The sequence below is a fragment of the Rhinatrema bivittatum genome, chromosome 4 (assembly GCF_901001135.1).
Source record: "Rhinatrema bivittatum chromosome 4, aRhiBiv1.1, whole genome shotgun sequence".
Lineage (NCBI taxonomy): Eukaryota > Metazoa > Chordata > Amphibia > Gymnophiona > Rhinatrematidae > Rhinatrema > Rhinatrema bivittatum.
The window spans coordinates 239,542,474-239,569,118 of record NC_042618.1 but is presented as its reverse complement, the minus strand read 5'-3'; the positions used below and the strand labels follow the sequence as shown (position 1 = coordinate 239,569,118).

Below are 26,645 nucleotides of genomic sequence, written 5' to 3'. Positions count from 1 at the left end.
CCCAGGAGGGGTCAGGCTAGGGGCTCCCAGCGATTCCGGCCCTACAGAAACCCTCCGTTCCAGACATCTTGATCTTCAGGAAGGTCTCAGCACTTTCGTAAATGACAACCAAAAAGAGGATCTGGTTCGGGCTCCTTGTACTTCATTGTACTGTTCGGCCTGAACTGTACAATGAAGCTGGGTCAACCCATCCGCGGGATGAGGAGATAGGGGGCAGGGTATTCCTCTTCTATCAGAGGTGGGTCTAGATCACGTCGGGCAATTGGGTTCTGGACAGGATATGCCCTAGATTTTTGCAGCATCCCTCTGGTCATGTTCATGATGTCGCCTTGCCGCTCCCAGCACAAAATACTAGCAGTGGAATTCACGCTAGTAAGGCTCTTCAGTTTGAGGGCTATAACCTCGCTGCCCACATCCCAGGAAAATACGGGTCGTTATTTCATCGTACCCAATAGGGAGGGGTAATTTTCCCCATCCTGGACCTTGAGCGTCAACCATCATCTGCGGGTAACTCACTTCTGCATGGAAACTCTTCACTCCGTCATTATGGCCGTTCAACCGGGAGAGTTCTTAACATCCCTGGATCTCTGAGGCCTACCTTCATATCCCAATCCATCAAGACCAGCGTTTCCTGCGTTTTGCTGTTCTATGCCGCCATTATCAGTTCTGGACGTTGCCTTTCGGCCTGGCAACCGCCCCCCCTGAACGTTCTCCAAAATTACGGTGGTCGTAGGGGTGGCACTAAGGAAAGAAGGGGTCCTGGTACACCCTTACTTAAACGACTGGCTGATCCGGGTGAAGTCAGAAGAGAGTCTCCAGGCGACCAGCAGGGTCATGTCCCTACTCCAGGACCTCGGTTGGGTCGTGAACATGGACAAGAGCAGTATAAAGCCCTCCCAGTCCTTGAAGTACCTGGGAGTCTGGTTCAACACCAGACAGGACAAAGTCTTCTTCTCTTCCTCGAGGATAAGGAAGCTGATGTGCCAAGTGCGCCGATTGACGAACACAATGCGCCCAAGGGTGAGGAGCTATCTCCAGGTCCTCGGCCTGATGGTGTCAACACTGGAGGTAGTGCTGTGGGTGAGGGCACACATGAGACCACTCTCAACACTCCCTGCTGTCACATTGGAACCCACAATCTCAAGACTACTCGATTCGCCTCCACCTACTGATGGACGTATGCTCTCGGCTCCAGTGGTGGCTACAGGAAGTGAACCTCAGCAAGGGGGTAAGCCTGTCCCCACTGAACTGGCTAGTCCTCATGACAGACTCAAGCCTCCGAGGGTGGGGAGCCCACTGTCAGGAATTGACAATACAGGGCCGATGGACCAAGGAGAAGGCGCGCTGGAACATAAACCGCCTAGAGGCCAGAGTGGTCAGATTGGCATGTCTACACTTCAGCCACAGGATCCGGGGTCAAGCAGTCCACATGATGTCGGACAACGTGACAGCAGTAGCTTATATCAACTGCCAGGGATGAACCAAAAGCCACCAAGTGTCTCTGGAGATAGACCCCCTTATGGAATGGGCGGAGCTAAATCTGCAAGGGATTTCGGCATCCTACACAGTGGGACAAGACACCATCAGGACAAACTTCCTCAGCAGGGAGAGTCTGGATCCAGGAGAATGGACATTGTCAGCCAGAGCCTTCCAGTTCCTAGTAGATTGCTGGGGACTTCCATCCATCGACCTGTTGGTCACATTTAGTCGAAGAGATCAACACTCCCAAGGAATTGACACCCTGGTTCAGACCTGGCCAGAGAAGGGCCTGCTATATGCCTTCCCTCCGTGGCCTCTGCTGGGCATGGTCATCCACAAGGTCGAATGATACAGAGGGCTAGTCCTCCTAGTGGCCCTGGACTGACCCAGATGCCTGTGGTATGTGGATTTGCGTAGGCTTCTGGTACAGAGCTCTCTACACCTCCACCCGCACAAGGACTTCCTCCAACAACGTCCGATCCTCCATCAGGACCTGACTCGATTTTGTCTTATGGTCTGGCCCTCGAGAGGGCTTGCCTGAAAAAGCAGGGATACTTGGGCGTAATAGCCACCCTTCTTCGTGCGTGGAAGTGCTTGACGTCCCTGGCATACGTGAGGATCTGGAGAATTTTTGAGGCCTGGTGCGAAGAATGCGGGGTGCCCCCTCGGATGACCAAGATCCCTATGATCCTGGAATTCTTACAGGATGGTCTAAACAAAGGGCTGTCCCTCAACTCCTTGAAGGTTCAGGTTGCAGGTCTTTCCTGCTTCAGAGGCGAGGTGAACGGAGCTCGCTTAGCTACGCATCTGGACTTGACCCGTTTCTTGAAAGGGGTTAAACACTTCCGACCGCCCTTAAGGTGGCCAGTCCCCCTATGGAATCTCAACCTTGTATTGGACTTCCTGGGAGGGCCTTCTTTCCGGCTCCTGTGAGCTCTATCCCTAGGCCTACTAACGCTGAAGACCATATTTTTGGTGGTGTCGCATCTCTGAATTACAGGCTCTGTCATGTCGGGAGCCGTTCTTCCGGCTGACTCCGAGAATGTTGCAGCTTCGCACCATCCCTTCCTTTTTACCAAAGGTAGTCTCGGAGTTCCACCTGAACCAGTCCATTTCCTTACCGTTCCTAGATAGATGCAAGGACTCGGAAGACTACCGCTTTGTGTGCCACTTAAACATCGGCAGGCTGTTGGTTCTGATACCCAGAACATACCGATTGGTGTGCAAGACGGACAGCCTATTTGTTCTTCACGGCAGAAAGAAACAAGGCGAAGCTGCTCCGCTGGATTAATGAAGTAATTACGGGAGCTTATGTATAGGCAGGGAAGCCTCTACCCTTCAGATGAAAGCTCACTCCACTAGGGCTCAGGCAGTATCCTGGGCGGAAGCTAAGCTACTATCTCCTGGCGACATTTGCCGAGCAGTGACTTGGTCTTCCTTGCACGCCTTCTCCAGGTTCTATCACTTGGACGTCCAAGCCCAGGAGGATGCAGCCTTTGCGAGGACAGTACTAACTGGCCATGGGTAGCCTCCCGCCTCATCTGGAAGTAGCCTTTCGTCATACCATTGGTCCTGAGTCCATCTGGCTACAGCTAGGAAATGGAGACATCACTTATCTGATAATATCATTTTCCTTAGTGTAGACAGATGGACTCAGCATCCTGCCCACGGCTACCCACGAATAGTGCCAAGGGTACGCACATGAACCTAGTCCCAAAGGGATTATGGGTAAGCCATCTCCCTACCCCTGGATTGGGGTTTCTACGAGTTGGCCGGGATTCAGCGCTTGTGTCTGATTGAGTGTGACTATGGCCTCCGGCCTTCAAGTTTTTTTTAATCGAGTTTTAATCAAGTCTTAATCAACTTTCTCAATACCTAGTCCACGATGGCTTTTGCAGAGAATACCGAATGGCTGAGGTCACTGCAGGGGTATATCTAAGGTGATGTCAGCTTTGAAACCTGACTCCATCTCCATCTGCTAGCAGGGGAGCACATAACCCAGGGCTCCCAAACCTGTCCTGGGGACCCCACAGCCAGTCGGGTTTTTAGGATATCCACAGTGAATATGCATGAGGTACATTTACATACCATGGAGACTCAGTATAAGCAAATTTATCTCATGTATATTCATTGTGAATATCCTGAAAACCTGATTGGCTGTGGGGTCCCCAGGACAGGTTTGGAAAACCCTGACATAACCCATTGGTTCTGAGTCCATCTGTCTACACTAAGGAAAACGAAATTATCAGGTAAGAAATTTCTCCATTACATGCTGTCTTCTATCCATCAATCAGTTTGTAATCCACATCACCTTGATACTCATTCCCAAGTTTCTCATTTTATTCACAAGCCACCTATGCAGGACCATATCAAAAGCTTTGCAGAAACTCCCGTTTCCAGGGATCTGTTGAACAGATCATGCAATGGACCTGCCAGCACATCTCTGAGCTCCCTCAGATTCCTGGGAACATTACTACATAGAAATGAATACAGCACTTGCTCTTTCTGTAACTGATGGCAAGGGCGTATCGCTTTGGTCAGTGACTTACTGCTTGATGACTTCATAAAGAACACATTCTTACCCTCAGAATATAATTATTTTCTGTAGTAGCTAAGGGAATTACATAGTAAACTGAGCAGATCTGAGCTGGAATTTATAAAGCGGTTGGAGACAGGCAGCCTGTCATACAATGACTGTTACCAGCATTCCATTGTCGCTGATTGCAAAATTAACTACATTAACTTGAACAGGCACGTTGAAACGCATATCTAGCCTTACAACTGTAATTTAGAAGTATGATCTGGGTCCTCTGTTTCTAGTTGGCTATCAGCTCTGCTGGCTCTGATCAGAACAGAAATCTCTTTCCTTCAAAGGCTGTTTAGACCTACAGCATATACTTAATCCCGAACATTGCTAGCTCATTGATTTATTGGTTGCTTGGGTAAAGGGAAGGGATGAAAGAAAGCATGAAGGCGTTTACAGACTGGGCCCTCTAGCCTACAATTGAGAGAAAGATGTTGCAGTTCTAAAGAGCCTTGCCACTGGAAAAGACCTGCTTTTCATACAGTTTTCATCTTTTCTTTATTTTAAAGCAAATGGCCAGTAAAACGCAGGAGAATACAGTCCATTTTCCATTTCCTTACAAGCCATATTCCATCCAAGAGGAGTTCATGGCCGAGCTGTACCATGTCTTGGAAGATGGGAAAATTGGGATATTTGAGAGCCCAACAGGAACTGTAAGTACTTGTCATGGAGAATGGTTTCACTGCACTTCTTTACTGAAGACAAACCGCAGCTGAGAACTGGTCTTGCATTAGACAGAGTATCCAGTTCAATGAACCCCGAAGGCTGCATATGTAGAGACTTATTTATTTATTTAAAAGTGTATGTACTGCATAACCTTTAATTACAATAAAAGTGGTTTCCTCAACGTTTGGGCAGGTCAATCCCAGTGAGTGGGTTATGCACCTCTGCCAGCAGATGGAGACAGAGCAAAAGCTGACATCTCGGTTATGTAGTCCTGCCCCAACTTCAGCCCACCAGTATTCTCCATCTCCAGCAGATGGTGGACATGCATTTCCTTTCAGGGGGATTGCCTGTGAGTTAAAAAAAAAAAAAAAGAAGTTGAAAAGTAGATATCAGATAGACGAGATGTCTATGTAGTGCCACTTGCTTTCTGAGGTGATAACCGTGCATTCCCTCCCTCCAGAAGCCTTGACTGGCATGGACCTAAATTTGAATCAGCGGTTGCACGCTGAGAGGCTAGACGATGAAAGCTTTAGTCCTCTTCCCTTGTAGCCAGGACCCGTTTCTGCCCTCAGCCAGGGAGAGCTGAGCTCAGGTAAAAGTTTTTTACTTTATTAAAAAAAAAAAAAAAAGGCGAAAAGGAAGAAAGCAGGAGAAGGGTCTGATTCTTTGGCATTCGGCTGTCCCGCTCACGTCTCTGGGGAATTCTGTGAGGTAGAGCGATACTGCAGGCATGGCATGGCGGGTTGAATACTGTTTGGCTAGGTCCCGCTTCCAGGCTTCTCCCATTTTGGTGAGTGGTAGACTGTGGGGTAGTTTTGCGCATTTTTGCTGCAGGTGTTGGTGCTTGCCTGCGCATCCGTGTGTGTGCCTGTGTGTCCAGTTTGGGTGTTCTTCCTTCTGGATGCACATCTTGTGCTTCCAGCTTAGGCATCAGTACTGGGCGCGCTCAGTTTGGGCGTCCAGTTAGATGAGCAGCCTAAGTGCATTTGCTTGGATGCACAGTTTTTGTGCATCCATTTTGGACTTGGCTTATACTCATGGGTAATCAGGGCACAAGTCTTTATCACTGTGCACGCTTACAGCCGCGGCACCCATGACGAAGAAGCTTAAGTGCCTTATCGATTTGTGCTGCATGCCACATCAAGGCCATTCAGCCAGAGCTTTCTTTAAGCCTGTGTCAGCACTGCCTAGATGCTCAGGGAGATTTGCCTCCTTCTGATTTTGCTGGCGATGGTCCATCTCTTCAGTCTGAGGGAGAGTGGGACTGAGGGAGACATGGCAAGGGTGTCCCCTTCCTTGCTTGCTTGACAGGTTGAGTCCTCATGGGACACTAGCTCTCAGGACGTCAAGTTCGGGCCTATGGGGTCTGGAATAGATCAGTCCTCCTTTTTCTGGGTAGAATTCTTCCAGGGTCTGTAGGCATTTCTACAGGGTCAGTCTTCTGAGTCCACAGTACTTAGGTAGTTCCGGGCACTCCGAGTGCTCCTCCGCCTATTTTCACGGTCAAGCGCCAGTGGCGCAGTGCAGTATGTCAGCTTGAATGCAGGTGGATCATGAGGATAATGGGGGTGGCTCTCCTTGTGAGGAAGGGGGGCTAGTCCCCCAGATTTGGGGCCATATAGAACTCTTCTTTGTTTTTTTTCCCGAGAGATGAGTTGCCGGGTTTGATCTCTCGGTCCTTGACTCTCGGAGTGGCTGGGCCTGACTCCTTGGGGATATAGAAGAAGGAGATAGAGCAGCTTTTAAACTAAATCAAAGGGGAATGCCAACAGTTGCTCAGCAGTGCATGGTTCGAAGTGAGGTATCTTTGAAGGATGCTAATGAAGCATTAGCGTTAGGGCATCCCAACACAGTTTCCAGTAATAAGAATAGTAGTCCAAGTGCCTATAATTAAAAGTTCACCTGAGCTAAAAGATTCCATTTTAACCCTGTCAACTGAAAAGCAGAATGGCGTGGGTCTTAAAGTGCTGGGAACTGACCCGGGGCCACTACCTCATCGAGCCTGCCTCTGCTGCCTCTATTGACCTTCTGAGGCCTCCACCAATCCTGCTTGTGAATCTGGACTGTAGGACTCCCCTCGGACAGTTTGGCTGTGCTACCTGCGAGGGCTAGCCCCTCCTCCCACTGATGTCATCTTTCGGCGCGGGTCTTAAAGCACTGTGAACTTCTTGCTGGCGCGCATACAAGGGGCTTCCCCCTTAGTGCATCCCCTTTGTGCTTCCCACTGCGGCTTCCATAAACCCAATGAAGAATCAACAATTGAAGGCCACCCTCTTTAACCTTTTTCTTTTAGAATTCTCTAACAAAGGCTTAAAAATATGGAGATAAAACAGACACTATTGTTTAGCCAATACAGAAGAAGAACTAAGAAAACAAATTGGAGAAATGATTCACGGACCCTCGTAACGATTCCCACAATTTCTAACCCTCAATTGATAGCTTTAACAGTTCTTTCTTTAACTCTCATGAACACTTGTAAAAAAGGTTCCGGTTTTAATTGACCATCTTGTTGATAATCATCCTATTTGCTGTATCACTGAAACATGGTTTAAAAGTATGGATACTGTTCTAACTAATCAGCTTCCTAAATCTCTCTATGATATTTTTTCCATACCTAGGGCAAATAGAAGGGGGGGGAGGGTTATTACTTGCTGCTCATAAGAAATTTAATTTTACATTGCATACTAGCCATTAGATACCACACCATTTAAATCCAAAAATCTTCAGATTTGTCTGATATATGCCCCACCTGGTTTACTGGAACACAACATCTTGCCTTTAACTGAATTTTTATTGGAGAATATTGACATCGATATTCTGGCCCTAGTACTGGGAGACTTCAATCTGCATGTTGACACTATACCGCTTACTTCATACTGTGAATCTTTTTTGAATACCATGCATGCTATTGGATTTAGACAAATTGTAAATCTTCCTACGCACATAGCAGGCCACACGCTTGACCTGATCTTTGCTAATTCTTTTCTTGAGGAACTTAATCCCTTAAGTTGTTCACCTGTTCCATGGTTGGACCATAGTTTAATTCAGTCACGTCGCCCCCTAAATTTTTCAAAATATAATTTCTCCACATCGAAAACAATTGAATTTAGGAAACCTTGCAAATTATATGAATTGATGAATTGTTGCCTGTTGCCCTAAATAATCTTGATACCACTAATATTGATTCTGCACTATGCTCCTGGCATTCCTTAACGACTAATGTCGGAGATTCTATATGTCCCGTTTTCCCTCCAATAAATACAAAGCACCTTGGTATACACTGAGCTTAAAAAAACCTTAAATCAACTTTATGGAGTCTGGAGAGAAAATGGCGAAAAAATCCAAATAATACTACTCTTGGTAGTTATAGAGCTGCCCTAAGCAAATACAGATCCTCTATTAACTCCACGACTTTTATTCCAAAAAATTACATGACTACCAATTTAACCCTAAAGTTCTCTTTGCTTACATATCAGATCTCATTAAAACTAATCCGCCCTCTTTTCCACAGGATAATGTACAGCAATGAATTCGCTTATTTATTCAGAGACAAGATTTCTACTTTAATCAACAACTTCTCTCATATCAAAACTCAACAGATTACATTGCCTATTAATCAACTATCTTGGACAAATTTTGAAAACATATCATCTTCTGAAATCGTGACATTATTCGCTAAAATGAACCCTGCAGTCCATCCGATTGATGCTATTCCAACAAAAACATTAAAATTAATACCTAATATCATTGCCAGTGCTCTGGCCGATCAATACTTCCTTAAACCAAGGTCTTTCTCCTGATAGACTGAAATGTGCCGTTGTTAAACCAATATTAAAAGAACCTAAACTAGATATTACAGATCCCTGTAATTTTAGACCCATTTCTAACTTACCGTTTATATCCAAGCTAATAGAAGAAGTTGTTAACCAGCAACTTACTGAATACCTAGATACCAACAATATTTTATATCCTGCACAATTTGGATTTCGTAAATTTTTTAATACTGAGACTTTACTTGTCTCTCCAACTGATACCATTTTAAGAGGACTAGATAATTTATTTATTTATTTATTTATTTATTTATTTATTTAAATTCTTTTTAATATACCGATGCTCAAGACCAGGTCTTATCTTACCGGTTTACAATGAACTAGGGGGAAAAACCAGTTAACAATGAAAGCAAGAAATTACATTATAACAGGGAATGTGGAACTTGGTTGTTAGAGAAAAGGATAGGTTAAACAATTTCTAACTGGAGAACAGAGCAAATAAGCAGAAACGTAAGTGCTTACATGGTAAGCATTATATACAAATTTACATCGTGTGTAATATTAGGCAAGTTATATTAAAGTGCAGTTAGCCGAGAAACAGTTCCTTTTTTTGAGTTGCTGAAAGAGGACGCAACCGCGGGGTATGTAACTGTGGGGGTGACCCTGCGGTTTCTTCAGGGGTATGCTTGGGCGAACAGCCAAGTTTAAAAATTTTTTCTGAAAGTGATATTATTAAAAGATAATGGCCAATCATATCTTTTAATAATGTTGGATATATCTGCAGCGGTCGACACGATAAACCAGGAGATTCTAATAAATACTAGGCTTCTTGAAATAGGGTTATCAAGTATCACCCTTCAATGGTTTAAATCATACTTAAAAAATCAATCATTCAAAGTCAAAATTCGGGGTCTTTGAATCTAACCAAATTGAACTTCTCCATGGAATGCCCCAAGGTTCCTCCTTATCCACCACACTCTTCAACATTTATATGTTGCCATTGTGCAAGCTATTAGCTGGCCTAGGAATTACACATTATATTTATGCAGATGACGTCCAAATCTTGCTTCCTATTAACAACACTATTGAAAACACCCTCAAATTATGGGAAATTTATCTTGGATCCATACAACGACTTTTAACTCATATGAGCCTCTCTTTAATTCAATCAAAAACAGAGATTTTGCTAATTTGTAATAAATTAAATGACATCACGTACCTTGAAATTGAATCCTTAAAGCCCAAATATACTATTGTAAATGAAGCAAAAGACCTAGGAGTAATTTTAGATAGCGAAGTAAATTGGAAGAATTTTATCAACTCTAATAAAAGATGGTTTTTTCAAGCTGGATATTTAAAAAAAAAAATTGAAACCTCTCCTTCATGCTAATGATTTTAGAATAGTTTTACAAGCACTTATCTTTTCTAAAATAGACTACTGCAATGCCCTGTTACTGGGCCTCCCAGCGTCTATCACCCGCTCGCTTCAACTACTCTAGAACCTTGCTGCACGATTTCTATCAAATACCAGAAAATACGATCACATAACTCCAATTTTAAAGGAATTGCACTGGCTGCCACTTATGTTTAGAATAAAATTTAAGACATTCGTTTTAATTCACAAAATTATATTTAATGATGCTTTACATTTTCATGCTCCACAGCGAAACTTGCGTTCTGCAGGCAAGGGACTTTTAATGATCCTGTCCCCACAAATTAGCACATTTAAATACAGTAAGAGAAAGAGCACTATCCCTTGCAGGTCCAGGGTTATGGAACGCACTGCCACTAGAATTAAGGCTAGAAGTGAATTTGCAGACTTTCAAAAAGAAATTGAAAACATGTGGCTATTCCTGCAAGCTTTTACGTGACGAGTTCAGTAATGATGAAGGTATTATGTTTCTTTTTAGTTTCTTTTAACTTGTTTTAATTATATTTAATTATGTTTTTTACGATGTGTTTTTTTTTCTTTTATGCCATTTTAGATTAGTTTTGATATTTCATTTAGTTGTTAATAGTTATTTTATGAATGTTTTTATATTTATTTTATTTGTTATACTCTGTACATTTTTTTTTTTTTATTGATTTATAACATTTAAACAAATGCAATAATCCAGGAATTTCAAGAAACAACAATTATCACTTCAATTAAATACATAATGCTTTACATCTAGCCCACATCTAGGAGGAGAAGGGGTTACCTATTTGCTGGGTGTCTTCTCTCTTTTTCAACCTAACACCTATACAACACTATGTTCCTGTTTTTTATCCTTCAAAAAGCGCTCCAAGTGAGTGGGGTCTGTAAAGATAAACTTATTATTCTGAAACATTATATAACATTTGCAGGGGAATTTTAGAAAGAAACTTGCTCCTATTTCTAGGGCTTGTTTCTTAAAAGAAAGAAACTGTTTCCTACGCGCTTGAGTTGCGCGAGAAACATCTGGAAATACTAAAATTTTTTGCCCGCAAAATAGGAAATCCTTGTTCTGAAAGTATTTAGAGAAAAATAAGTCTTTATCCTTTTTTAAGGAAAAGAAACCAATAGCGTTGCTCTTGTATGAATATTATCCATGGAGTCTTCCAGAAAGGTGGATACTCCAGGGCTATTCAGACTATCTAGACCTCCCTCTTGAACTTGGTGCACTCTTTTTATAGACAAATAATATAACTTTGACAATACAGGAATTTTATCTTGCTCAAAAGCTAATATCTCAACTACATATTTATTAAACAATTCGATAGCTGACATTAATCTCGAATAAGGGAAGTTCAATAACCTTAGATTGAACGACCTCAATTCATTCTCAGGAATTTCAATTTGATTATGCAGCATCAAATTGTCTTTAATAAATGTAGTATTTGTGGCATGCATCAATTTAATTTGCGGGTTTAACCCTGCCACCTCTTGTTCAAGTTTTACAGTTCTAATTTCTAGATCCTCAAATTTAGCTTTTACTTGGACAGAAAAATCATGCACTTGTGCAGCTGACCTAGATAATTTTCTATCAATTTTAACAGATAGTCTCCAAACATCCAATAAAGTCACATTCTCTGGTTCAACTTCCCTCCCATCTTGCTCATTTGTTTCTAGCTCTACTATCATAGGGCATGGTATCACATTATTTGCAGCAGGGTAGTCCCCTTGCATAACATTAATCAAATGTGTACTTCCCTCTGTAGCACTCACATTCCCCCCTTGGGATTGGGTTACTAACAGAGGGTTTCCAAGATTTACTACTAAGCCACTACTCTCTCTAAGTGGTTGTTGGGGAGGTTGTGTGGACCTGGGGCTTAAGGAAACTCCCAATTGGGAATTTCCTTCTGTATTTCCCCCCACCACGGACTCACCCATATGTAAAATATGGTCGTCCATGGGTCCATGTATCCTCGACATAGGGATGGTAGGTAAGGAAGTCCAGGTCTTAGATTTTCGTTTCTTTCCCATAATATTTTAAGAAAATCAAAAGCTTTACCAGGGGCGCGCCCCTTTGGCACGCGGCTTCGGCTGCGCGCCGCAGGGCCCTCTCTTTAATGCTGTCCCGGGGCACCAGATTATGACGTCACAGTGGGGGCCGTCTTCTCGACCCGGACCTCCCGCCTCCCTCGACAGGGATTCAGCTGTTCTTGTTCGCTCTTTCCTCTCACCGCTTCAGCGTGGTCTCGGGGTTCCCAGCAGGTAGGCTGCTCCTTCCTTCTCCTCAGCCTCCTGCCGCAGGGCCCTCTCTTTAATGCTGTCCCGGGGCACCAGATTATGACGTCACAGTGGGGGCCGTCCTTTCGACCCGGACCTCCCGCCTCCCTCGACCAGGGATTCAGCTGTTCTTGTTCGCTCTTTCCTCTCACCGCTTCAGCGTGGTCTCGGGGTTCCCAGCAGGTAGGCTGCTCCTTCCTTCTCCTCCATACTCTGTACATTTGATGTAAACCGGTGTGAAGCTACCACAAATATCGGTATACAAAAATAAATAAATAAATAATACAAACAAAAAACACACTTTGAAATGTTTGTATGCTAATGCCATAGGTCGTTAAGGGGAGAGTGTGGATAGCAGTGAATGATGATATAGACTTAATTGGCAGCTCAGAGACATGGTGGAAAGAGGATAACCAATGGGATAGTACTATACCAGGGTACAAATTATATCGCAATGAGGAGCATCTTGGTGACGGGGTGGCGCTTTATGTCTGGGATGGCATAGAGTCCAACAGGATAAACATCCTGCATGAGACAATGCACAATCGAATCTTTATGGGTAGAAATCCCTTGTGTGTTGGGGAAGAGTATAGTGATAGGAGTACACTACCATCCACCTAGCCAAGATGGTGAGACGGACAGTGAAATGCTAAGAGAAATTAGGGAAGCTAACCAAATTGGTAGTGCAGTAATGGAGAGTTCAGTTACTCCAATATTGACTGGGTAAGTGAAACATCAGGATATGCTAGAGAGATAAAATTCTTGTATGGAATAAATAGTTTTATGGAGTAACTGGTTTAGGAACCGATGAAAGGGAGCAATTTTAGATGTAATTCTCAGTGGAGCTCAGGATTTGGTGAGAGAAGTAATGGTGGTGAGGGCAGTTTGGCAATAGTGATCATAATATGATCAAATTTGAATTAATAACTGGAAGGGGGACAGTAAGTAAATCCATGCTCTAGAACTAAACTTTCAAAAGGGAACTTTGAGAAAAATAGTTCACCCCCCCCGAAAAAAAACCAACAAACAAACCCCAAAAAACCTGAAAGGTGCAGCTACAAAGGTAAAAAGTATGCAGCAGGCATGGACATTGTTAAAAAATACCATCTTAGAAGCGCAGCCCAGATGTATTCCATGCATTAAGAAAGGTGGAAGGAAGGTCAAACGATTGCCAGCATGGATAAAAAGTGAGGTGAAAGAGACTATGTTAGCCAAAAGATCTTCATTCAAAAATTGGAAGAAGGATCCATTAGAAGAAAATAGGATAAAGCATAAGCATTGTCAAGTTAAATGTAAGACATTGATAAGACAGGCTAAGAGAGAATTTGAAAAGAAGTTGGCCACAGAGGCAAAAACTTATAATAAAAACTTTAAAAAATATATCCAAAGCAGAAAGCCTGCGACAGAGTCAGTTGGTTCCTTAGATGATGAGGGTCGAAGGGGCACTTAGGGACGATAAGGCCATTGCGGAAAGAAATACAAATTCCCTGTGTGTATCCAGATCAGTCCAGACTCCTGGGTTTTGCCTCCCTGCCAGCAGATGGAGACAGAGAAAGTTTTACTGACACTGCAACATAATCCCCATATGCCACCTCAGCTCCTCAGTATTTCTCCAACATCTGTCTCCAAAAGATGGTAGATTGTGCAAAACCTGCAGTTCTGCAGTGTGGTTTCGATTTTTGAGTTTGGAGCATTCCTCCCAGGGGGTTTCTGGGTCCTAATGGGTTCTTCCCTGTCTGGTTGAGGTGGACGAGCTGGGGGTTGGTGACCCTTTTTGTACGTTCGGTCCTTGCATCCATAGGATGTAAGTTTGGTGGTCCAGATCTCTCTGGTTCATGAGGCCGCTAAGGCGGCTGCAGGATTAGAGAAGATTTTTTTGGGAGGCGATTTGTTCCCCTGGCAGTTCTGTTTTACAGCCAGAGGAAGAAAATACTTCATAAAGTTAACTACTTTTTTTTTTCTTCAAATGTAAGGTCACTACCCTTTGCCGATGACTTCCCTCTTGCTAGTTTTGGCGGTTGAGGTGTTGAAATACAAAAGTTTTTAAGGTTGGCGTGATTTGGGCTGCGCTGAAGTAAGAGATTGACTGCAGTTTGGTGTGATCTTGGCTTAATAGAGAGTGGCTGTGTTTCAGCTGTGCATCGGGAAGGGAGGGCCAGTCCAATGGCCGGGTGAGCACAAAAAGGCAGCGGCTGGCTCCATCGGGGCTTTTAGCTAGGAGACTATCCCTTCCCTCTCAGTGTGGGAACGGCAGCCTTCCTGAACATACCCAGACCAGTGGGTTATGCACTCCCACCAGCAGATGGCGAAAGAGAACAAAGCTTCGAGGCACTGCTATATACCAAGTGTGCCACCTACAGCTCCCCAGTATTTCTCTGTCTCCAGCAGATGGTGGTGCATACTTGCAGCTCTTGGCTGAGTTCTGGAGGTGTTTGATCCCTGAGGTGCCAGGTTCCGTTTTCGGCCATCCCTCGGGTAGAGTCGGGCTAACCGGGGGGGGGGGGGGGGGGGGGGGGGGGTTGGATACCCCTGGCTGTGCTAGCCTGAGGACCCCCAAAAGCCAAGGGACTGGCTCCCTCAGCGGTCCCGAAGCCTCCCTTGGAGTGGCTGCTGACCCAGGGAAGTAGACCCTGTGGGGAAAGTTTGTTATTTTTTTAGATTGGTTAAGTTTAAAAAAACAAAAAGCTTCCCTGCTTCTTGTCAGTGGCTCTGCCAGGTGCCTCAGTCTGCTCGGCAGAGCTGAGCCTGGCAGCCTCTCGAACGTTGGAGGGCTCCAGGGGAGGGATCAGGCAGCTGGTTCAGGGCCGCAGGGCCTGCCCTGGCGGGGAATCAGGACCTCGCTACTCGTGATTGCTTGGTAGTGCTGAGCTAATTTTAGCAGCGGCCATTTTGTGGTTTTCTTCAGGCTTCCTTCTCTGCCGGCTGCCTTCCCGCGTGACTGCTCGGAGGGCCCGGGCTATTTTTGGCACGCATGCCATTTTTGTGGGATCGTGTTTCGTGTCCTTGGGGATTCGTGGCAGAACGCAAATGGCTGAAAAACCTCTGGTGGAGGCTTGTAAAGCCTGTGGCACGTGGTCGGCCTACCTGGACTCACTCTCCCTGTGCACTTCTTGTGCAGCAGGGGGAGAAGAGGTCATCCTCAAAGGGTCTGAAGCCCAAGAAGGCCGCACGGAGGTCAGCTTCGGGGGCTGGTCTCTGGTGGCCTCAACTACTTCGGTCAGGAAGGAGTCCCAGGAGGACACCCCCCCCACCCCCTGCTGTCCCCCCATGGTGTGAGAGCTGGGCCAGGAGGATAACAGAGAAACAGTCGGACTCCAGTGGCGACGAGGCTGACCTGGGTAGCTTCTCGCCTGAATTCGTGCTTCTCATGCGCGAGGAGTTCTTGGCCAGGAAGTTGGCTAAGCGCAAGTCATAAGACTGTGCTGGGGGCTTTCGAAACGCCCCAAGTCACGCTCAGACTCTCAGGTGTCACGAGTGGCCATGGTCCGTGGGTATCTCGACGTGCAGGGGGAGGACCTCCCCTCATCCCAGGAGGATGCTGCTGCAGACCCGGACGGGATCCTCTCCCCAAATCTGAATACTGGCGGGGATGATCAGATTCTGGGGAAGCCCGGGACGGAAGGAGACGATCCATGGGTAGTTTGCCTCTTTAAGAAGGAAGAGTTGCGACCCCTTATTCCTCTGGAGCTAGAGGAGTTGGGACTGAAGCTTTCTCAGGAAGAGTCCGATAATGAAGGGGTACAAATTATATCGCAGTGACAGAGAGGAGCACTCGGGAGGAGTTGTGGCGCTTTATGTCCGGGATGGCATAGAGTCCAACAGGATAAACATCCTGCATGAGACTAAATACAAAATTGAATCTTTATGGGTAGAAATCCCTTGTGTGTCGGGGAAGACTATAGTGATAGGGGTATACTACCGTCCACCTGGTCAAGATGGTGAGATGGACAGTGAAATGCTAAGAGAAATTAGGGAAGCTAACCAAATTGGTAGTGCAGTAATAATGGGAGACTTCAATTACCCCAATATAGACTGGGTAAATGTATCATCGGGTCACGCTAGAGAGATAACATTCCTGGTTGGAAAAAATGATAGCTTTATGGAGCAATTGGTTCAGGAACCGACAAGAGAGGGAGCAATTTTAGATCTAATTCTCAGTGGAGCACAGGACTTGGTGAGAGAGGTAACGGTGGTGGGGCCACTTGGCAATAGTGATCATAATATGATCAAATTTGATTTAATGACTGGAAAAGGAACAGTGTGCAAATCCAAGGCTCTCGTGCTAAACTTTCAAAAGGGAAACTTTGATAAAATGAGAAAAATTGTTAGAAAAAAACTGAAAGGAGCAGCTACAAAAGTAAAAAATGTCCAAGAGGCGTGGTCATTGTTAAAAAATACCATTCTAGAAGCACAGTCCAGATGTATTCCACACATTAAGAAAGGTGGAAAGAAGGCAAAACGATTACCAGCATGGTTAAAAGGGGAGGTGAAAGAAGCTATTTTAGCCAAAAGATCTTCATTCAAAAATTGGAAGAAGGATCCAACAGAAGAAAATAGGGTAAAGCATAAACATTGGCAAGTTAAATATAAGACATTGATAAGACAGGCTAAGAGAGAATTTGAAAAGAAGTTGGCTGTAGAGGCAAAAACTCACAGTAAAAACTTTTTAAAATATATCCGAAGCAGAAAGCCTGTGAGGGAGTCAGTTGGACCGTTAGATGATCGAGGGGTTAAAGGGGCACTTAGAGAAGATAAGGCCATCGCGGAAAGATTAAATGATTTCTTTGCTTCAGTGTTTACTGAAGAGGATGTTGGGGAGGTACCCGTAATGGAGAAGGTTTTCATGGGTAATGATTCAGATGGACTGAATCAAATCACGGTGAACCTAGACGATGTGGTAGGCCTGATTGACAAACTGAAGAGTACTAAATCACCTGGACCGGATGGTATACACCCCAGAGTTCTGAAGGAACTAAAAAATGAAATTTCAGACCTATTAGTAAAAATTTGTAACTTATCATTAAAATCATCCATTGTACCTGAAGACTGGAGGATAGCTAATGTAACCCCAATATTTAAAAAGGGCACCAGGGGCGATCCGGGAAACCTGACTTCAGTGCCAGGAAAAATAGTGGAAAATGTTCTAAACATCAAAATCATAGAACATATAGAAAGACATGGTTTAATGGAACAAAGTCAGCATGGCTTTACCCAGGGCAAGTCTTGCCTCACAAATCTGCTTCACTTTTTTGAAGGAGTTAATAAACATGTGGATAAAGGTGAACCGGTAGATATAGTATACTTGGATTTTCAGAAGGCGTTTGACAAAGTTCCTCATGAGAGGCTTCTAGGAAAAGTTAAAAGTCATGGGATAGGTGGCGATGTCCTTTCGTGGATTGCAAACTGGCTAAAAGACAGGAAACAGAGAGTAGGATTAAATGGACAATTTTCTCAGTGGAAGGGAGTGGGCAGTAGAGTGCCTCAGGGATCTGTATTGGGGCCCTTACTTTTCAATATATTTATAAATGATCTGGAAAGAAATACGACGAGTGAGATAATCAAATTTGCAGATGACACAAAATTGTTCAGAGTAGTTAAATCACAAGCAGATTGTGATAAATTGCAGGAAGACCTTGTGAGACTGGAAAATTGGGCATCCAAATGGCAGATGAAATTTAATGTGGATAAGTGCAAGGTGATGCATATAGGGAAAAATAACCCATGCTATAATTACGCAATGTTGGGTTCCATATTAGGTGCTACAACCCAAGAAAGAGATCTAGGTGTCATAGTGGATAACACATTGAAATCGTCGGTTCAGTGTGCTGCGGCAGTCAAAAAAGCAAGCAGAATGTTGGGAATTATTAGAAAGGGAATGGTGAATAAAACGGAAAATGTCATAATGCCTCTGTATCGCTCCATGGTGAGACCGCACCTTGAATACTGTGTACAATTCTGGTCGCCACATCTCAAAAAAGATATAATTGCGATGGAGAAGGTACAGAGAAGGGCTACCAAAATGATAAGGGGAATGGAACAACTCCCCTATGAGGAAAGACTAAAGAGGTTAGGACTTTTCAGCTTGGAGAAGAGACGACTGAGGGGGGGATATGATAGAGGTGTTTAAAATCATGAGAGGTCTAGAACGGGTAGATGTGAATCGGTTATTTACTCTTTCGGATAGTAGAAAGACTAGGGGGCACTCCATGAAGTTAGCATGGGGCACATTTAAAACTAATCGAAGAAAGTTCTTTTTTACTCAACGCACAATTAAACTCTGGAATTTGTTGCCAGAGGATATGGTTAGTGCAGTTAGTATAGCTGTGTTTAAAAAAGGATTGGATAAGTTCTTGGAGGAGAAGTCCATTACCTGCTATTAAGTTCACTTAGAGAATAGCCACTGCCATTAGCAATGGTTACATGGAATAGACTTAGTTTTTGGGTACTTGCCAGGTTCTTATGGCCTGGATTGGGCGCTGTTGGAAACAGGATGCTGGGCTTGATGGACCCTTGGTCTGACCCAGTATGGCATTTTCTTATGTTCTTCTTATGTTCTTATGTTCATGTATGTGGATGCTGGAAAGCAGTTCCCTAGTCAGGTTAGGGCTAATTCCACTCGGTTTCAGGCAGTGTCATGGGCGGAAGTTAAATTATCTCTTGTTGACATTTGCCAAGCTGTGACATGGTCCTCCTTACACAACTTTTCCAGGTACTATCGTCTGGATGTGCAGGCTTGGGAGGTCGCAGCCTCCCGCCCTATTCGGGAGTAGCTTGAGTACATCTCATTGTTTCTGAATTCATCTGTCTGGATGCTAAGAAATGAGAAATTACTAGTTACCTGATAATTTCCTTTTCTTTAGGACAGACAGATGAATCCAACTTCTCACCCTTGGCTGCCAAATGATTGTGCTATGGTCTTCCTGCGTGGTTACGTGTTCCAGGGGTTACTGGTAAGGTTAATCCAGTCCCTAGATTAGTGTTAATACTTTCTTTGTCTGAGCTCAGTGTTTCCTGTTGGCTGAGTACTTGAATGGTTATCTATTATTAAGTTTTTACTAGTCTGTCCACAGTTGGCTTTTGCAGTAATACTGGCAGGCTGATGTCACTGCATGGGGTATACTGTGATGTAAGCTTTGCTCTGTCTCCATCTGCTGGTAGAGGTGCATAACCCACTGGTTCTGAATTAATCTGTCTGGTCTAAAGAAAAGGAAATTATCAGGTAAGTAGTAATTTCTCATTCTCAGAGAATACCTCTTATACTGTCCTTTGGAATAAAAGTTATTTGCATTTGGCTGTTCCCTTTCCACAGATGGTTTGTTTCTAAGATATTAAACACCTGCTGAAGTTTCATTTTCTTTCAGGGAAAGTCCTTGAGTCTCATCTGTGGCGCCCTCTCCTGGCTCAGAGACTTTGAGGAGAAGAAGAGAAAGGAAGAATCTCAGGTTCTTGCACTAGACCATGCTAAAGAAAATGGTTTTGAAATGCAGCATCAGACTCTCCAGTCATCCAGCACAGCTGTGGTAGACTCCCAGCACTCCAAAGAGGAGCCAGACTGGATCACACAGTTTGTCCAGAAGAAAGTGGAGAGGGATATGGTGGACAGACTGAAGGTCAGCAACACTTTCCCACTTTCACTTTGCAGTTCTCTTTCAGCAGCTGGTGATTTTGACTGGTAAAATTTACCAGTAACCCATTCCTGGAGGCAGTGAAATGGGGTGGGCCTCTGGGACCATGGCCTGACTAACTTTTTGCCCTAGCAACTTGGGAGCTTTTGGCAGGAGGCAGGCAGGCACGAGACGGGGTGTGGGAATTACAGAGGTTGCATTGTTTGGCCCTTTCATCCAAAACAGTTTTCTACTGCCTTTGCCTATTCCATGCATTTGATGTAATTTCTCCCTGCTGGTCACTGTAATGTTTCAGAAGCACTTTGCTGTGTATCCCATAATGAACATTATCATGTTTCAGAGTATAGTATGCTGGTTATAAAATTGATAGTGAAACAGTAGTATCAAGGACAGAGAAAGGCCAAGACTCTGTATACCCTGCCTATAAATTAATGGAATTTGGATGTGTTAAGCCAGTTTTCAGGTTGGAGCATTGCTTTTATTTTGTTGGTGATACATGCCTTTTCTGTTGGCTCTATGATGGTACTACTGTCTTTAGAGGGACTTTGTACTGTTTGGTGGACTACTGAAAATTAAATACAAGATATCAAGTTGTTATTACTAGTGATATATGTAATATTTATACACACGTGTGTGTGTGTGTGTGTGTGTCCGAAGGAGTCCAGTGGACTATGCTGAATCGTTTTGGACACTGGTTATTGGTAGTTTATTAAAAGGTTTGACCTTTAGGTGACGAACATTGGTTTGTTTTCCAGTGATCCAGCAACTACTTTGGAACACATGTTCAATTAGATTACATTGTTGAGAAACATTATAAAACTATACAAAATATTGTTTACACTTTTGTGGGTATTAATATACTATGTGAGACATACTATAATATTGCACATGTTATTAGGAGTTTTTGATTATTAAACTTGATGATGTTTTTAGTGTGTGATGTGTTGGTATGAATGTAATGAATGGTTGAGCTAGATAGTATTCTCTATCTAGATAGGTTTTAATGATGTGGTCTCATCAATAAAACATGTTTATTTGGATTTGTGTTTGATGTGATATTGATATTGAGGGTTCCCTTAATCTGTGAGAATGTGTGTGTGTGTGTATATATATATATATATGTATATATATAAAACCATAAAACTGTGGCCAAACTAATTACAAACGTTCCAACCAATGAATATATATATATATACGTGTAAAAAATGAGGGAGTGCTATTATCTCAAATACAAACAATATTATATAAAAAGTTAGTTTATCATTCTTTTTTTTTCAACCATATTTATTGAACTAAATGGAGCTGTTCAATCACAATCAGTTGACAACAAATTATCCACTAATAGCCTTTCAGTTACAATGTGAACCGGTATGATGTATGCTTACTAATGCCGGTATGTAAAAAGTTTCAAATAAAATAAATAAATAAATAATAGTAGAATCTCTAACCAGCATATTGCTAAATAGCCTAAACCAGCGCTTCTCAACCGGTGTGTCGCGACACACTTGTGTGTCTCCAAACACCGGCAGGTGTGTCGCGTCACCCGGTGTCCCACTACCCCGTTCTACTTTCCTTTTGCATTTTTCCAGCCCCTGCGGGCCAATTGGAAGCCTCCTCCCTACCAGTGGGAGTAGGAAGAAGGGAGGAAGCCTTTGATTGGCCGGTGAGGCAGGCATCAGAATGCCGTGGGGTGGGGTGGGAGGAATAGAAGATTTTGAACTCCGACGAAGCAAGGCCACGCGGTGAAGAGGAAACCCAACCCCCGATGAAGCAAAGCCGCCATGGGAGTCCATTCCCATGGCGGCGAAGAGGAAACCCGATCCCGACCAAGCAAGGCCGCCACAGCCCGTGGCAGCGAAGAGGAAACCTGACCCCGACCGAGGCCACCACGGGAGCCCATTCCCGTGGTGGCGAAAAAAGAAGGCCCGCCGGAGTAAAGCCGCGCCGGAACTGGAGCCCATCCCTGCAGTGAAGGAAGAAGTTTTTGGTGAGAGCTGGTGCGTCTGTGTGTGAATGAGTGCCTAGCTGAGAACTGGTGTGTGTGTGGGTGTGAATGGGTGCCTGGCTGAGAGCTGGTGCGTCTGTGTGTGAATGAGTGCCTGGCTGAGAGCTGGTGCGTCTGTGTTTGAATGAGTGCCTGGCTGAGAGCTGGTGAGTCTGTGTTTGAATGAGTGCCTGGCTGAGAGCTGGTGCATCTGTGTGTGAATGAGTGCCTGGCTGAGAGCTGGTGCATCTGTGTGTGAATGGATGCCTGGGTGAGAGCTTGTGTGGGTGGGTGTGAATGGATGCCTGGGTGAGAGCTTGTGGGTATGAATGGGTGCCAGAGTGAGAGCTTGTGTCTGTGGGTGTGAATGGGTGCTTGGGTGAGAGCTGGTGTGAATAGGTGCCAGGGTGAGAGCTTGTGTCTGTGGGTGTGAATGGGTGCCTGAGTGAGAGCTTGTGTCTGTGGGTGCGAGAGCATTTGTGTGTGATTGAGAGCTTGTATATAAGAGACCATGAGTGTGATTGAGAGAGAGACTGGTCAGGGTGGTGATGTGTTTCTCTGCGTGAGAGAGAGACTGGTCAGGAAGATGATTAGTGTGTGTATGTGAGAGAGAGAGACTGGTCAGGAAGATGACTGGGGTGAGAGAGAGACCGAGACTGGTCGTGGGGTCTAAATGGGGGGGGGGGGGGGGGGGAGGTGACTGGTTGTGGGCGCTAAGGAAGAGGACTGTGAGGACAGAGCTTCAGCAGCCCTTGCTGCTTCTGGTGAGTACTATTGGCCTGGAAGGGAAAGGAGTAGGAGAGTTGCTGGAGAGGGTAAGTAAAGGTGGCTTTTTAAGTTTATTTTTCTTGATTGACTGCCATTTTAATTATTGGGTATTATGCGATGTCTGCTGTTTTGAAATATTTATTGATATTTGGACATGTTTTAATACTTTTTATGAGTTTTTAATTGTTGGATATTATTCTGTTCAGCAGCTGTTTTGTAACATTTTTAGTATAGCTTTACAATTATTTCTGTGTGGGGCTCTATAGCAGCTTGGCTTATTCTGTTTTCCCAATAGGAAATGTATTAGTGTTTAGGGCTTGGTTTAATAGTTGTATTTCTTAGGTAGGGTTGTTACTGTTGAGTGTGTTCCATAATACAGGTGTAACTTTGTGCAGGTTAGTTTGGGTGCATTATTGCAAATCCTGAGAGTCTGTTAGGTGCTATATTTCTCTTTCCATTTCTCCAGGTTCGCACTGCATGCAGAGTGGCTTTTTTGGTTTTCCATTCCAGTTTCTGTCTCCATATTTATAATTTGTGTTTTTTCTGTACTTGGTGAAGGTCAGTTCTGTGTGTGTGACCGAGGTGAGGCATTTTACTAGCATGTAGGCATTTGTATCAATCTAATTTGTTGTGTTTTCTCAATAGGATATGCATTAGTGGTAAATTACTGTCTTTTCATAAGGAAGGCTATTTTGCCTGTTGGTAAAAGGAGATTGTTTTGCTTTTACTGGGATGTCATCAGAACCAGAATATCTTTTTTGTATGGCGAGTTGTACAGGGTAATGCCCTAGATCTGCTCTGTACACATTGCTGGGGGTTGAGGGGATTCCTGTGGATGCAGAGTGCATGTTTACATTTAGCCCCGTGATGGTCACATGTTCAGTGTGTCACACATGTGAGAACCATCTGTCAGGTGTGTCCTGGCCAAAAAAAGGTTGAGAACCACTGGGTTAATGTATACTCTCCCAATAGAGATTAAGGGGAGTTTTTTGATAAATTGCAGGAGGTTCTTAAAGGCAATGTGGATGGAAGCCTCATACTCGAAGGGGATTTTAATTTAGCCTGAGTACTTGCCCTAGATATCTTAGGGAGAATGGTTCCTTCATCTAAAACACATAGTGTCAAATTGAGATGCATGATGGAGTATTGGAATTTAATTGATGTGTGGAGAATAAGATTCCCATCCTCCAGAAGTTACACCTTTTATTCTGCTCCACATAACACTTATTCAAGAATTGATTACCTGTTGGTGTATAAAAGGTAGGTTAATAGAGTTTCCAAACCAGATACAAAAGCCATTACCTGGTCAGATCATTCACCAATATGGATAGATATGTTCTTTAATAATTATGACACGGGAAGAAAATTTTGGAGACTGAATGAGTCTTATTAGTAGATGATGATTTTAATGGTAGGCTCCATGCTGCCTGTCATATTGTTCTGGACCAGTATAGATGCAGGATAGCAGTAGCCAAAAGTAGCTCAGCTCTTCAGGACTAGTAAATCGCATCTGGATATTCCAACAATTGCGTGCCAGGCCCTCGCGACCGAGCTAAGGTTACTGTTGTGCAGCAGGCTGCCAGCTTTGGAGCACTATGTAAGAGCTGCCACACCTGTGTTAGCTGCAAAAACAGTACCTCATCGTGTGATTGCGAATGTCCCTGCCGGCTCTGCAATATATTCTCCATAGAAACCAATTTGTGAGCCCTGACACAGGGAATATGCCATACCACCAACATGCACAGCACACTGCTTCTGGATGAGGTGTGTGAGGGTCAAGCCAAACTGTGACCAACAATCTGGATATCATATCACTAACTGGCCACACGTGATCGGGCAGTACCAGCAGTGTGGATACTTAAAGCTTGTCATTAATCAATGAGATTATAGCTTCCAATGGGTGGATAGGAACAGGCTCATTTTGAAAATGAGCACGTTGAAAGTGTATAGTGCCTGCTCACGCACTAAGCTTTAGGACGGGTGCTTTGTTTGCTGTCACAAGATTTTCAGGCTTGTGCAGCATGGGGGTAAAAGCCAGGCACTGGGCCAATGGCCAGCAGTTGTAACTGTACAAGCCATTTGTCATGGCAGCGATGCTTTTCCTCCCCCCCCAGCCACTCCCCATTTGTGAGCTGTTTCCACAAACACATAGCCAGAGATGGAATATAGAAAGAAGTGTCTCTCTTACATATGAGCCAGCCGTCACCATACAGGCTGTCCTCAAAATTGTCAAAGAGGCTTGATTGCCTAAGTATAAAGGAATCATGCGCGGCTCACGTGTACCTAGCTACCACATCGAGGATGCGCATTCGAGCATCACAGACTACTTGCTCGATGATGGAGTGGAAGAGCTTTCTGTTGCAGTACATCTTCTCCCTGTCACGGGGAGGAATGACAGCCAAGTAAGTGTGGTTAATAGCTCTCAGAACATTGGGAAAGATGTCGAAGGCATAAAAGCCTCTCTCCAGGTCCATTAAGTCCTGCCTGTCCCGAGGAAATTCTATGTAGCGATTAATGTGGTCAGAGACTGCTATGATGACCTGGTACATACAGTGGGGAAATAGTCGTTTGGGACGTTTCCCCCACGACCCCTACTGTCATTTGGAAGGAGCCGCCATGAAATGCAGGGTGGCCAACAGTTTGGTGAGACCAAGCACAGCGTGGGACCTTAGTGTGACTGGATCCAAATCCCCTTGAATTTCTTCATATAATTCCAGGATAGCCCGAGAGCCAAGGCGATACCAGTAAACCACATAGTCCTCTGGCATGCCCAGCAAGGATGTTCGTGGAGGAAAGATTTGCTCCCTGTATCTCCTCTGCCGTGGCTGCCTGTATGCCAAGCGCTGCCCTAGGCCCCAGCCCTGCAGGGCCTGGGCTCTGCCTGTGGTGCAGGGACTTCCCTAGTTGGTCTTGGAACTAGCCTTGCCTGTTCTTGAGGTTGTTGTTGCTCCGCTTGTTGTCATCTGCGACGAGCCTCCCAAAGCATACAGTATCCCCCAATAATTAAACTTGCCATAAACATTATAGCTTTAGGAAACTAGACAAGGTAAGAACAGGTGTTTTTATTGTGGCAGGAAGGCCTGGTAGGTGTGTGTGTTATCATTCCTCTTTTTATCATGTGCGATAATCGCTGCGTTAATATCCATGATCCGCAATATCGGCCGTGATAAAATACGTTTTTACTGAACCGCAAAAAAAAAAAAAAAAGTAGTTATTTCTGGCGTTAAATCCCGCGATAGTGTGCGCTACTCTGTTGCACACCACACTACCAGACCCTCATTTCCATTTACTCCGCCCAAACTCCTCTCACTTGAATACTAATTTTTATTTTGCATACGTATTTTGTGATGTGTTTTTTATCGTGTGTGTTAGGGCCCTTATGCGAAATGATAAATGACCCTGTTTGTTAACAGCCCGCTGTGAGATAGCCTTTTGCTGGAAACAAATAAATGCTCCTAAAATTGGAGCGGTTCTGCTGAGATTGGAAAAAATATGTAGGATGTGTAAATTAACTGCTATTAAACATCAGGTATGCCATGCTTCGAGTCTGTTTGGGGTAATTATATTTCCTGGAAATCTGAGCCAGATAAACATATCACAAGTGAATGGATGATTTGTTCATTTTACAAGATTCTTTCACTGTTAGGTTAATTTCTTAACCATATATATTTTTTGATTCTGTGAAGTTATTGGTCTACTATATCTCAGTATGTTGTATTAGCTTTTACATCTTGATATGCCAATTCGTTTGTATGTTAAACTATGGGATAATGCAGCTTTTATGCTTTTTTAGTTATTCCCTGGGTAATTCTATTGATTTATGTGGTAGCTATTTGATTGGGAGAGGGAGGGAGGGAGGGATAGAATGTATTTTGATTTCAAACTTACTGTATCTCTCATTTTGTAAACCTTGTCTGAGGTAGTGCAACGTTAGCACTGCTTTATGTGTATTTAAGCTGGATACAAAAAAAATTATTTGCGAAAAAAAAGAAAATTGACCTCTAAATGTTTCTTAGTCAGTGGAGATTCTATGGCTAGCCTTGTGTTTGAATAAATGTACCATACTGTATGTTTGGAG

General features: G+C 44.0%; 1 protein-coding gene across 3 annotated transcripts in view; it reads left to right on the top strand.

The window, feature by feature from the left end:
* The window catches only part of DDX11 (DEAD/H-box helicase 11), a 427,300-nt gene that overhangs the window by 10,827 nt on the left and 389,828 nt on the right, over positions 1 to 26,645 (top strand). For all 3 annotated transcript variants that reach the window (XM_029599951.1, XM_029599952.1, XM_029599950.1), the window contains exons 2-3: positions 4,573 to 4,716; positions 19,552 to 19,800. In XM_029599951.1, the coding sequence (XP_029455811.1) occupies positions 4,576 to 4,716; positions 19,552 to 19,800 (390 nt within the window). In that variant the 5' untranslated portion in view covers positions 4,573 to 4,575. The remainder of the gene's footprint in view (positions 1 to 4,572; positions 4,717 to 19,551; positions 19,801 to 26,645) is intronic.